The sequence below is a fragment of the Polypterus senegalus genome, chromosome 18, assembly GCF_016835505.1.
Source record: "Polypterus senegalus isolate Bchr_013 chromosome 18, ASM1683550v1, whole genome shotgun sequence".
In the NCBI taxonomy this organism is placed as follows: domain Eukaryota; kingdom Metazoa; phylum Chordata; class Cladistia; order Polypteriformes; family Polypteridae; genus Polypterus; species Polypterus senegalus.
Genome location: NC_053171.1, coordinates 1,672,238 through 1,685,616, shown reverse-complemented (window position 1 = coordinate 1,685,616; position 13,379 = coordinate 1,672,238). Strand labels below are relative to the sequence as shown.

General features: G+C 40.4%; 1 protein-coding gene across 3 annotated transcripts in view; it reads right to left on the bottom strand.

The window, feature by feature from the left end:
• LOC120518993 (Fc receptor-like protein 5) overlaps nucleotides 1-13,292 on the bottom strand; it is a 43,265-nt gene extending 29,973 nt beyond the window's left edge. For 2 of the 3 annotated variants that reach the window (XM_039742049.1, XM_039742048.1), the window contains exons 1-3: nucleotides 13,204-13,292; nucleotides 10,598-10,630; nucleotides 1,003-1,287 (exon numbers count right to left, since the gene is read on the bottom strand). In XM_039742049.1, the coding sequence (XP_039597983.1) occupies nucleotides 1,003-1,287; nucleotides 10,598-10,630; nucleotides 13,204-13,234 (349 nt within the window). In that variant the 5' untranslated portion in view covers nucleotides 13,235-13,292. The remainder of the gene's footprint in view (nucleotides 1-1,002; nucleotides 1,288-10,597; nucleotides 10,631-13,203) is intronic. The other variant, XM_039742050.1, reaches the window with a different exon arrangement.
• Nucleotides 13,293-13,379: the final 87 nt, after the last annotated feature.

Genomic DNA, 13,379 nt, shown 5'->3' with positions numbered 1-13,379 from the left:
TTTTCTTGGAGGAAACAAGTGGATAGGACTGGCGAGCTTTGTTGGGCTGAATGGCCTGTTCTCGTCTAGATTGTTCTAATTCTAATTCTAATTCTAATTATTTATAAATACAAACAGTTTCACCGGGAGCACTTGATGGACTGATTGAGTGCATTTAGAGCTCAATAAAACTACTTCTGAACCACCAGGTCCCAACAGGAAAGGCTCTGAAGCATTTGCCTTATGGGAGCTGTTCAAATAGACTGTGTGCATGGCCGAGACAGCATATGCTTGATGCTGTATCCTGATAATCCTCTTTCCGATCAGCTGCTGTATAGCTGTGATTCCACACTCAGATGCAGTGGGTTAAAATTCTCTGAGTAGTGCACTGAGATTAACAACGCTAAAGCAGCTATGGTATTTGGAATAGTTTGTCAGTTTTGTGGGCAATTATATTGTTACAGGTTGATTACAATCAGATGCCTTAAACTAATAAACGATATGTGTTTCATTTCAGTGTATTTGATAAAGCCACGTCAGAGAAGTGAATCTAAAAATAAATACAAACCACACAGGTACAATAGCACTGCTTTGACGCTGGGTGCCACCAGTTTGCAAAATCAAGCCGAAAACTTGCAGATTAAGGCTGGAGTGAGAATGTGCATGGCTTTACGCCAAGTTTAGTTTTTATACATCACGAAATAAGCATGGAAACGGGTGTATGCAGCATTTTTGTGCTTACGCACCGTTTATACATGTGGCCCCAGGAGAAAGACACTAAAGCACAATGTGACTGTCACACTGCGAAAACAACAATTAAAGTTTTAAGTGTGATTGAGATGCGAGCCACAAAGGTGCCTTCAGAGGTAACGTTTTATCAAAAAAGAGTTCAAGGTACACGTCACCTGTTGAAGTTACAATTCACTCCTCAGAAACCACCAAGTGATACAAGTAGAGCCTCACTTCTTCCAGTATGTGCAGGACACTGCTGAGCTTCATGTCGTCACACACACACAAACTCACCTTGAACAGTCAGTGTCACAGAATTGCTGAACTCGAAGTAATAAGGATGATCATCTCTGACAGCAGCACACCAGTACACTTCAGTTTCAAATGACAACACCACCTGAAGTATGTTTGTGTCTTCCAGGATGCCATAAACATCTTGCAACTGGGCTGATAATCTCCATGCGTACCAGTGATATTTCCAGTTAGGTAAGTCACTCTTAATACTGCACTCCAGTGTCACATTGTCACTCATGTAAACTTCTTCCTGATTCTTTATCTTTAGTGTCACCTTAGGATTCTCTGTACAAAAAAATGATGAAATTCACACAGTGACAGAAACCTGACAGAGACAATCAAACCTGTTTATGTAAATCTTGTAAATGAAGTGAGTTTCCAGTTAAATCCCTTGTGGTTGGTCGGCCGAGGCCTTGATTATGGAAGGACCAGGGGAGAGAGTATTTTATGGACAGTTTCTCCCCCGAACCAACAGAGGGTAACATCCTTGGTTTCCAGTGGAGCCAAAGCATAGAAGCTCAACCCTTTTGGGGCCTGTGGTCACTGCCAGGAGACTCCTGGACTATTTTGCAGTAATTCCATCACACTTGGCAGTACTGCTGGAAGAAACTCGCTGGGCACCTGGAGTCCTTCCGGGTGCCCTATAAAATGGGACCAGTCACCAGCATTCAACAGCCTGAGTCGGGAGGAAGAGGACAAAGCCTGTGTGTAGGACTGAAGGCAAAGGTGAAAGGACTGTGCTGTCAAGAACATAATTATTTGTATATTGCTGGGGAGTGGCAGCTGAAAATTAAAGGTGTATGTTGTGTGCTGAAACCTGTGTCCTGCCTGTCTATGTCGAGGTTAGGGTGGCTGTACATGCCCGGGCATCACACATTACATTCCTAACATGTCCAATGATGAGATTTTTTCAACATTCTCAATAGAAAAAACATAGAAGTCCAGCGTGTAAGAATTTGCCTCCCTCAATTTTCCATTTTCAGTTATACTTGTTTTTCTGTTATTTGTCTTATATATAAATGTCTATGCATGGAATTGTGTGTGTGTGTCTGGCCCAGAAGTGAGAGGTGGAGTTGGGGTAATGGCTCCACGTCTGAGGATACACAAGCGAGGCCAGCACGTTGGCAAAGCGAAACCTCTGAAGAAAGAGTCACTCACTTAAAGGCAAATACCGAAGAGGGGAGTACATCGGCAAAATGAAACCTCCGAAGAAAGACAGTCACATTACCGCTAAGGCACAAACAATGCAAGCATGTCAGCAACACAAAACCTCCTAGGAGAGAGAAGCCCAAAGTAGCTCCTTTCAATTACCTGACATCTCTACATTTCAATTTTGTTTCTGACGATTTCAATAGTTGCTAGTAATCTATAAACTCACAGGAATTTTCCAGTGTTGAGAACTTTACACACAATAAAATATTAAAGTTTAGATAAAACTAATAAAAATATACAAATCAGAATTTTGACAATCTGTCTCCTTAAACTTTTTTACATGGATATTCATTTTGCATCTTTTTAAGATTGGATGGAAGCATTTCCATAGGGGGAGAAGAAGCAGAATTGGACAGAAACACTAAACTTAATGTGAGAGACCCTGCTGACTACCCAAGGGTCATAGTTTTATGTTTATCGAGACAGCAATCATAAGACGCCTTCAAGGAAAAATATAATCAAAATCAGTGAGACAGCAGACGCTTCTCATCTTATCTGTGACTCTGAATTACCAGGCAGACTGAAAACCAGTGGGATGAGCTTGATTCGTATTTTTAACACTCCTGCTCTGGTGAAGTGAGTGTGTTGGTTTACAGTTTTCCTGCACTAAGTGAACTTCTGTATCAAAGAGATTAATATCATTAGTTCTGAAGCCACAGGTCTGCCATGTTTTGATGGACTTACACTATTTATTACATCATCGCTAAACAGTTAGTTATTGCATCCCTGGTCTGATCCTCCTGTAACAGAAATACTGAGGTGAATAAAAAATGAGAAGGACCTGTGTGTGTGTGTGTGTGTGTGTATGTGTGTGTGTCTCATGCAAGTGCACCATTTCATTAGATGAATTCTTCAGGCCAAACAGAAGACTCCTGATTCCATATCTACTGGTTAGTTCGAAACAGCAAGTGAACATTTTATTGTTTTTCCCTTAAAATTAAACACAAGACTTGACATCTTAGTGTAGTTATCAAGTCTGCTCCAAAATCCTGGGTTCAAATCTCAGTTCTTGGTACTGTCTGTGTGGAGACTGCACATTTCGATAATGTTTGCGTAAGTTTTTCTTTAGGTAGTTGAATTTCTTTCTTTATCCCAAAACTCTGAAGGATAATTATTTAGGATTCAAATCGCCCCATCCTAGTGTTTGCATGATGGAATGGTGGTCCTTACAGAGTTGTTTTTCTTTTTGCTTGCACACTCAGCTGACTAATTTTTATGCCAAAATTGTATTAATGTATTTCTGTAGTTGGATGGATGGATTAAATAAGTTTACCTCACAGGATCACAATGAAACTCAGACAAGTGAATACAAATTCCAAGAGGAGAGAGAGAAGTTAGGAGCAGGCGCTGATACAGTGCATTGCTGCACCCACCACATGGCAAACCAACTCAGTATCCCAGATTAGGACCCGAGTGCAGCCATTCGATGGGTGACACCTCAGCACCACACTAGTTCAGAGGGAATGGAACCAGTGTGAGGTTTTCTATGGTGGCTGGAGTGCCAATTCTGCCACCAACCCCCAGGTTTTTCCCTGCAGGTTGGAGGGCCTACATGCAGGGCTGGAAGCAGATTAACATCATACACAGGATGGACCAATTGCAGGTTAAGGGCCTTTCTCAAGGGCCCAAACAAATTCCAAGATAAAATAAAAAATCAGACAGGTTTGGATGTTGCTACCAAATGAAATACTGTAGTCAGGGGAGAAGCTGAAATCACGCATCTCAAAAAAAGACTCTAAACCTAGTATGGACAACGAATGTACAGATTATAATATATCGTTGTTTTGGCACTCCTGGATTTGGTTGGTTTCACTTTTGAAATGTTTTCTATGTACGAGGGTCGTTCAAAAAGTTTCTGCACTTTTTTTAGACCTGACGAAAATTGTAAGATCTATGAAGATCTCTTTTTGTCCTCTTTATTTTATGCCTGCTCAATTCTTTAAAGGGTTCCTATTGTGCTGTCAATTGTTAATAGCTCATTGCAGACAGGGACTGTTCCTACGTGCTTTAAGCATGCAGTGATTCAACCCCTGTTAAAGAAGGCAAATCTTAATACATCGGTTCCTAGAAGCTGTTGTCCTATTTTCAAGTTTTGGAGAAAGGTGTGGGTGCCCAGGTACAGGCTTTTTTTGGAGCACAACAATATTCTTGATAAGTTTCAGTCAGGATTTAAAACATTTCACAGTGCAGAATCGGTGCTGCTAAGAGTGACAAATGATCTGCTGCTGGCACCTGATTCGGGGAAGTGCTCAGTGCTAATTTTATTGGCTTTGAGCTCTGCGTTTGATTAACAGGCTTGAGCATTTGGCTGGTATTTGGGGTACTGCTTTAAGTGGTTTGCGGATTACCTCAAAGGCCGGACGTTTTCTGTACATGTGGGTAGTTCAACCACTCCTGATGCTTTGGTAATCTGTGGGGTACCCCAGGGGTCTCTTTAAGGTGTGATCTTCTCTTTATATATGTTACTGCTCTGTCCTATACTATAAGTGTATTACATCCCATATCATTGTTACAATGATGATATCCAAATTTATCATTTTATATCTTGTAATGTATTGTAATGGACTCGGTGACAAAGCTATTTTAATTAACGAGATGACGTAAAGCAGTGGATGGCACTTAACTTCCTGCAGTTAATCAAGTCAAAAACTGAAGTCATTCTGTTTGGTCAACCCACTGTTACCTGAAACATTGCTAGCACATTGTGTCCACTTGAACCCATGTGCTAAAAATCTCAGGGTGATCTTGGATTCAGGTTTTAAATTTGACTAACAGATCAATGAAGTGTTTTTTTTTTTTTTATCTTAGAGCAATCAATAAAGTCAATTCATTTTTGTCATTTAATGACCTACAAAAGTTCATTCATGCTATTGTCATGTCTCGTTTGGATTATTGTGATGCCCTGTATGTCAGGGTATCTCGTACAACTCTAATTCACCTGCAAATGGTGCCGAATACAGCTGCTAGAGTTTTGACCAGCAGCAAAAAAAAAATGGATCACATCACTCCTGTGTTGTCCTCTTTGCGTTGGCTCCCTGTTAGTTACAAGGATTTTAGTGTTCGTTTTTAAAGCTTTACATGGGTTAGCTGCACAATAATTAGCAGATCTTCTTGTTCCATAGTCATCAGCCAGGCAGATGAGGTCTTCGGATCAGCTACTTCTTACTGTCCCACACACACATTTAAAGATGAGGGGGAATCGTGCCTTTGAAGTGCCTGGCCCTAAATTGTGGATCTGTCTGCCCTTCATAATAAGGTCGGCTCCCACACTTCATAGTTTTATGTTTCTGCTAAAAAAACAATTTTATTCATTGCTTTTTAGCTTGTGAGTTGAAGTGTTTAAATCTTTCTATTTGTATTGTTTTTAATGAATTCATCTTATGTATTGTGGCAGTAGGGGGCGCTAGTGCTCCCTTGAACCCTTAGGTACAACTCCAGACACCAGGTAAAAGTCCAAGACTTTTTATTTTCCTTTAACACAGTGCACCAAGCACATTCCACACTACTTATTAATTGTAAACCAAATTCAACACAATAATCACTCCTCCTTGCCCAGACACTTTGCTCCTCTACCTCCCAGCACAGCTCAGCGTCTGGACTGAGGCATCGTCCTTTTATAGCCCCTGACCCGGAGGTGTTCCTGTCCCAACAGTCCACAGTTCCTTATTCCTTCCGGGTCAGGGCAATCAGTCCTTTACTTCAACCCGGGAGCACGTCGTTCCTTCCCGTGACCGTGACGTACTCCCGGGTCATAAGGCACAAAAGAGCCCATAAGCCCCCACAGCGACTCCTGGTGGCCCCCAAGGTATCCAGCAGGGCTGTGTATAAACACTACAAAGTCCATGAGGCCCTGCTGGACCTCGGGGCACTATCCTGGTGGCCTGGGGGTGAGGACCGGTATGAGAAGCCGGCAGTCCTCCACAGTATGCATTTTATTTTACATAATTTTATATGAGCTAGTTATGTTAGTGTGTTGGCATATGTGTTGCTCAAATATGTGTAATGTTTTCTTTTTCTTTTTCTTTTTAATAATTCCTTATCTGCCTTTTATTTCTTATTGTTACCTTTTATTCTATGTAAAGCACTTTGGTCAACTTCTAGTTGTTTAAAATGTGTTATATCAATACATAAAGTAAAAACTAAATCTGTCCACCCCACCTTTGCTATTCTTGGTGCCGGTCACATTCAATCTATAAAAGATGGTGTCCTCAGCTATATGTAGCCCAGCATTGCATCTTATCAAAAACAAGGAAAAACATTGCATATTAATCAAACCATACAGTTTCATAATTCTAATTTAGTATTTTGGCAAATGCTTTTCCTCTCATACCGTTCTTCAAGTAAAGTCAAGTGGCTTTATTGTCATACAGTGGCATAAAATAACGTTCAACAAGACCGCAGTACAGCATATACATAAACACAGGACAAGTGCCAGACAGGTAAAGAACTATACTATACTATAATAGATAAAGAAATAATTCAAATAAATAATAGGTAACCGAAGAGAAAGAAATAATTGAAATAGACAGTAATTAATAAATAATAAATAAGAGCAAGAAAACTAATACTAAAAAACAACACCAGTGACAAGTGTAACAAATGTACTGCATATACATTTGCACAGATTTCAGAATCTGGACACCAAGGGGTAGAAGCTGTTGTGGTACCTGGCAGAAATGGTTTGGGTGCTACAGTACATCCTGCCAGATAGAAGAGGGATAAAGAGACCATGGAGGAGGTGGGAGTTTTCCTTCATAATGCTGTAATGGTTTACAAAGATGTCTTCAATGAAGGGCTGAGAAGACCTAGTGATCCTTTCTGTTGTGTGTACTATCCATTGTAAGATGTTACGGTCTGTAGTTCACAATGTTACGTTGCGTTGCACTGCAGTTCACAAACCCCCCGTAAAATGTGATGAAAATTGAGGGAGGTAGTCTTGCCTTCTTTAGCCCACAAAGGAGATGCTGCTGCACCTTCCAGGCTATGGAGGTGCTGTTAGTTGACCAAGTAAGGTCAGCTGCCAGGTGCAAACCATGGAATTTGGTGCTGTTGAGCCACTCTACCACAGAGCCCTCGATGTACAGTAGGGGCTGGGCAGCATGGGCCTTCCTGAAGTCAAACAACATCTCTTTCGTCTGGTCTGCATTAAGAAACAGATTGTTACACTTGCACCTATCTGCTAACTGTCGAATCTCCATTCTGTAAGCTGCATTGCTGATGAAACCCACCACAGTTGTGTCATCCATAAGCTTAATGATGGTGCAGTAGCTGAATGCAGCCATATGTTTGTGAATCAGCAAAGTGATCAGAAGTGGGCTGAGTACAGCTTTTGTGTTTTTTGTTTTTTAAAGTAAAAATCTTTCATTTTTCAACCCTAAACTAGAATTGGAGTTAATTTAAAGCATAAAAGATTAATGGCAAAGCATCTGTGTAACTGGGTCCTGCATTGGGTCAGGTCATTTATGGCCTTGTTATTTTTTGTGGGTTTGGGTGCAGTCCAAAATTTTACAAAAGTGGCTCAGATTTGAGTGAAGACCATTTAACAATTCAATAACAACACAGCATTTTGCTGTTTCTTGGATTGTGTTGTTTTTCTCCCTTCTCTGAGAGCACTGCCTGCAAGTGTAGTCAGCACTGAAAAGAGCCACATGCAGCTTCTGAGTATATGGAGCAGAGAGGGACAGAAACGCTGTTCATCTTATTCCCCAATAGGGAAACCAATCACCGCTCCTAGCGCCTTTATTTTCTTTATTGAAGCAAAATTGCCAATAACATTAAAGCAATAACAGCCATGAGAGAATATCAGATTATAACTACTCCTGTGTTAAGTCCAATATATGGAGACACTTGTGTTGCTGTTGATAGGGAAAAGCAAAATCTGAAACAATAAGCTACTAGCAAATGTGCCAGATGACAATACTTTGTGAAAGAGATAGAGCGGATATGTTGGTGATAAAAAAAATATTGAGCATTGCCAGGCTGTTCTGCCAACTAGCATCCTACCCATGAAACATTTTTTTTCCTATTAAATGAGGAACTTAAAGTGCCAAAGACAAGGACAAGGACCTACTAACACCTATAATCCTACTGAAAACTAAGGCAAATTTATAAGCAATTCAGAATTGTGGTGTGGCAGAGATGTCAATGGCAGAGATGTCAATGGCAGCATACCATGCAAGTAAGCAACTAATTCTAGTTATGGAGCTGATGCAGCACAAGGACATTTCCTTATACTTCATTAAAAATGTATGACAATGAAGGTGGCATGGTGGCACAGTGGCACAGTGGTAGCACTGCTGCCTCGCAGTAAGGAGACCTGGGTTCGCTTCCCTGTGTGAAATTTGCATGTTGTCTTCGTGGGCTTCCTCCGAGTGCTCCAGTTTCCTCCCACAGTCAAAAAGACATGCAGGTTAGGTGCATTGGCAATCCTAGTTTGTGTTTGGTGTGTATGTATGTGACCTGCGGTGGGCTGGCGCCCTGCCTGGGGTTTGTTTCCTGCCTTGTGCCCTGTGTTGGCTGTGATTGGGTCCCTGCAGTTAGGATATAGTGGGTTGGACAATGACTGACTGATAATGAAAAACACACTAATGCATATTAGATTCTTAACACTAGAATTCCTGAAGCCTACGAAAAAACTTGTAATCCCGGCCCACCTTAAATCCCTTTCCATCAGTGTCTTTTGTTTTGTAAATGTGTCGATCAGCACAAACAGCAAGCAGCCTACTATTCCATCCCCCACCCTTGACGGAGCTTAGATCGTGGGAAAAAAGTTCTCCCAGCTCAAGCCAAGGCTCCTTAACGGCGTGTGAGGTTCCTGGAGTTGTATAGGGAAAATAGTACAGTATATCATTATTTGGAATACATGCATTTCATGTGTACTCCGTGTCTATAAAAATCTTGTTAAGTGTAGGATGAAAGGAAATGCAAGAAATGCTGAACACATACCTAAAGCAGAAACTTTTTCCATGTTATACTAATAATGACAAGAAGTGTATAATGTGTGAAGACTTTAGTGACAGCTAAAAAAAAGCTATTTACAATCCATTTATAATAAAGAAAAATGAAAAAGCCTTAGGTATACACAGGGTTACCCTACGTCCTCTTTTACCCCGACATGTCCTCTTTTTTTGCTAGTACAAGTAGCATCCAGGTGGATTTTTAAAAACAGCAAAATTGTCTGGGTTTGCATTGAAAAATAATGTAATTCTGCAGAATGCAATAACATAGATGCTTCAAAATTTATTTACGGTTTCAAGAAGTCATGCCAGCTGCAATCTTTGGCAATCCTGCTAGAATTTGGTTCTGGCCATAAAAAGCGGATACAAACCAAACAGCAGCCAACATTAGCATGGCATGATCTGAAGATCTGAGAGTCCTTTAGGCACTGTAAACTTCTTTTGGCATGCCAGTGAGTTTAGGTTTCTATACAAATAACAAGACCGAAATGTGAAAAAAGATAAAAAGAAGTATAACTGTTTTAGAAATGGCCGTTAACAAAGGCAGACTGTCCTGTTTGTAGTGTAAGCGCCTTTATTTCAGTTGCAAACAAAGGTCCTCCAGATCTTGAAGTACACGTGGAAACAACAAAACTTCAAAAGGACGTTCGAAACGCAACCAGCTCATCGAAGATCACAAGCTTCATCGTGAATCCTGGATCAGGTGAGGAAAACATTTGTGCTCCTTAAGTGACTTTAGCATTTAATTGTGTAAAACATCACAGCAGCTATAATTCAACCGACTGTACAAGTGCTCTAATAAACAACATTTTTCTGGACTTGTAAGGAAAATTCCAAGTGTAAACAGGAAAACAGAAGCAACAGCGAAGTCAGTGATTTAGTTAAAACTGTGAGAGACAGCATGGCAGACATTCTGTTTTGTGATTTGACTACTGATGTGCGCAATCACCTTTCAGTGAAAGTGTTTCCTCTACTGATTTGGTGTTTTGATAGAGAAAATGGTAGAGAGACAGCACAAACTGTTTTCGTTGTTGTGTACGCACCACTCACAAAGTTTGGCCTTGTAGAATAGAAAATTCCTTGTTCAGGCCATAATTACAAATTCAGGTGTAGAAATGGGAACTCCACCAGGGCATTGCTGCCCCCAGAGTATCAGGGTAATACGTGGCGTCAGGAGGCAGTGGCCTCTATCCTTCCACTATCATGGCCTCCTGGCGAGAAAAGACACCAGCAACCAAATTGTCTCTCCATTATAAAGGCATCCTGACTGAGGTAAGGAATCATTGGCAAAAATGCAAGATTTCCATAAGATGTCCACTGTTTAACTTCATACAATATGGTAACCATGGGTATGCTTCTAACTGTAAAGAACGAAAGCAGGTGTTAGTTAAACTGTTAGTTCCACTTCAAATTAGAAAGCTTATTACCTGCATATGCCAAGGAAGTCATCGCCATCAGCCCTGAAAATAAACAAGAAAGCAGAACTTTATGCAGTTTTCAGTTCCTTCATGAATGTCAATGTTGATAAGCCAATTCGAATCAAACGTCCTAGAATAGATGCGGTTGAGGAGAGAGAGAGAATAAAACGCAGAAGTCAAAGAGTTTCTTAAAGCTGTCAGCTCGATTCTGTAGAAGTACCCATTGCAGATTTCTTACTTGGCACTCATACTGGCCCATATTATTGGAAAATATCATGAAATCCAGGATTGCTATTTTTCCATTATGTTGTTAGCTAGCTATTCTTATAAGTGGAAAATGAAGTAGATATTTTCATGTTCACAGTTGTCCTTCTACAGCCCCTTGTTAATTGGTGACACTGTTTAAGCCTAATAATGACTGAGTGTGTCTTGCTATGTCTTAACTCCATCCAGGAGTGGTCTCTGCCTCACACCCTACACTGCCAGCATAGCATTCAATATCACATAAACCTAAAAACGAAATAAATCAGTTCAGTGAACAATAGAAAGAGCAAATGGATGGATTATACCATCACACTACTCATTAAAGAAGGCTTTGTTTAATGTGACTTTATTGCCATAACATTATCAGTAACTACTCTGGTGGGATTTAACACATATACCAAATGTGCAGAATTTCATTTCATTTCAAAATTATAAAATCTCTGTGCAAACAGTGTAGAAATCATAGTCACAAATCTGATAAATGTATTCAGTAAAGTGCAAAAGGTGCCTAATGCATTTGACTAAATATTTTGACAAATTTCTTATACATATATATATTTTTATATACAGTATATTGTTAAGATCAGCCTGGACTCTTACCCAGATGGGACACTTTCTTAAAGGAAGGACCCGGGGAAGTAACTTGCATGGGGCAATAACTCCTCCAGACGACAGAGGGCAGCCCCCCAGGCTTTCTACAGTGCCACAGGGTTGGAGCATGGAAGCTCAACACTGCCACGGCCTGTGGTGCAAGGGAAATGGCTGAGCCCTCTTTAGTAGGACTGCCACCACACCCGGAAGTGCTGCCAGAAGATAATCACCTGGAAACACTTCATTCAGGGAGTCAGAGTCGTGTGGAAGGGGGACAAAGCTTGCTGGGAGGAGAGGAGGGGGCAAAGACAAAGAGACAAACAGACAGAAAGAAAGAAAGAAAGAAAGAAAGAAAGAAAGAAAGAAAGAAGAGTCACTGTGTGCTACGCCCTTCATATATTGGTGGTTGTGGTGGTGGTGGTGGGAAACACTTGTGAAGAGTTTTCTAGAGAATAAAAAGACCATTTGTGCTTTTCACTTTTGTCCTGTGTCTGTTCTATTGGGTTTGGGGAGCTGAAGTGCCCCCTACTGTCCACTATATATATAGTGATAAGACAGCCCCCAGGCACAGGCAGACAGATGCTGAATGTCCAAAAACACATATTGTTTATTTACAAAAGTGTCCTGCACACAACACAGTGCTCCAATCCACCCAAAGTCAGTCTCTTCTTTCCTTCACCCTCCATATTCTTTCCGCCTTTACTCCTCTCCTCCCACGCTTCGTCTTCCTCCTCCCGACCCGGATGTGTGCTTATAAAACTTGTGCTCCTTGACGGTCTTCTGCCGGAACTTGCTGGTGTGGTGGAAGTGCCACATGAGCTCCCGAAAGCACTCCAGGTGTCCCTGGAATTCCTTCCATTAGCACTTCCGAGTGTGGCGGAAGTGCTGACGTCCAGGGCTCCACAATCTTGCGGGGGCCCCCCTGTGGTGACTACAAGCCCCAATAGGGTTGAGCTTCTATGCTCCGTTCCCATGGCCCCCATACAAACCAGGGCCAGGGCCCTCTTGTGGCCCAGGGGAGGTACAGTATATATATATATATATATATATATATATATATATATATATATATATATATATATATATATATATATATATATATATATATATGTGTGTGTGTATGTATAGTAATTCACTTTAAATATTTTAAATTAATTCCCTATGGCATTATACAATATATTCCACTTTAGCTTTATAAAACTATATATAAATATATATATGTGTGTGTATGTATAGTAATTCACTTTAAATATTTTAAATTAATTCCCTATGGCATTATACAATATATTCCACTTTAGCTTTATAAAACTCATTCCATGTGTGTTCACTTTGACTTCATCATTTCAAAACTGATTTTATATTCACAAATATGTCCCAATGTTTAGATTTTTAATCCAAGCATGTTCCAGACATTTTAAATATGACTTCACATACTGAAAATATACATCATGCATCATATCTGACTTCAGAAGGAGCCCAGCAGATTTATTTTACAATAACAGATTCTAAAGACGCTGCAGAGTGAATTCTTTTCTGAGTTAAACTTGTCCAATATCTCATGTCACTGCGTTACTCCTTCATCACCACTCTCTGAAGCTTTTTATTGCACTTATTTCTGTCGCTAATCTGCTTCTGTTCTTTTTACTGTTGACCATTTGCTCTGACAACCTGCTTCTCAGAATTACTGTTTTTTTTTTGCTATGACTGTTATTTCTTAATTTATTTTTATTTAAATGTTTAAAACCATCAAATGTACGTACAAACAATCCAGTAAAGTCGACTTGTCTGCATCTTATATACAACACAGCCCAGGAAATGTGCCTCCGCAGAATCTTCCTCCTTTGCATGAAATGACCATCTTGTAGGCATCTCTTTGTGTTAAAACCCACACTTCAGATGTGTCACAATTTATACTTCCTGTGTTGTATTTTTGTTC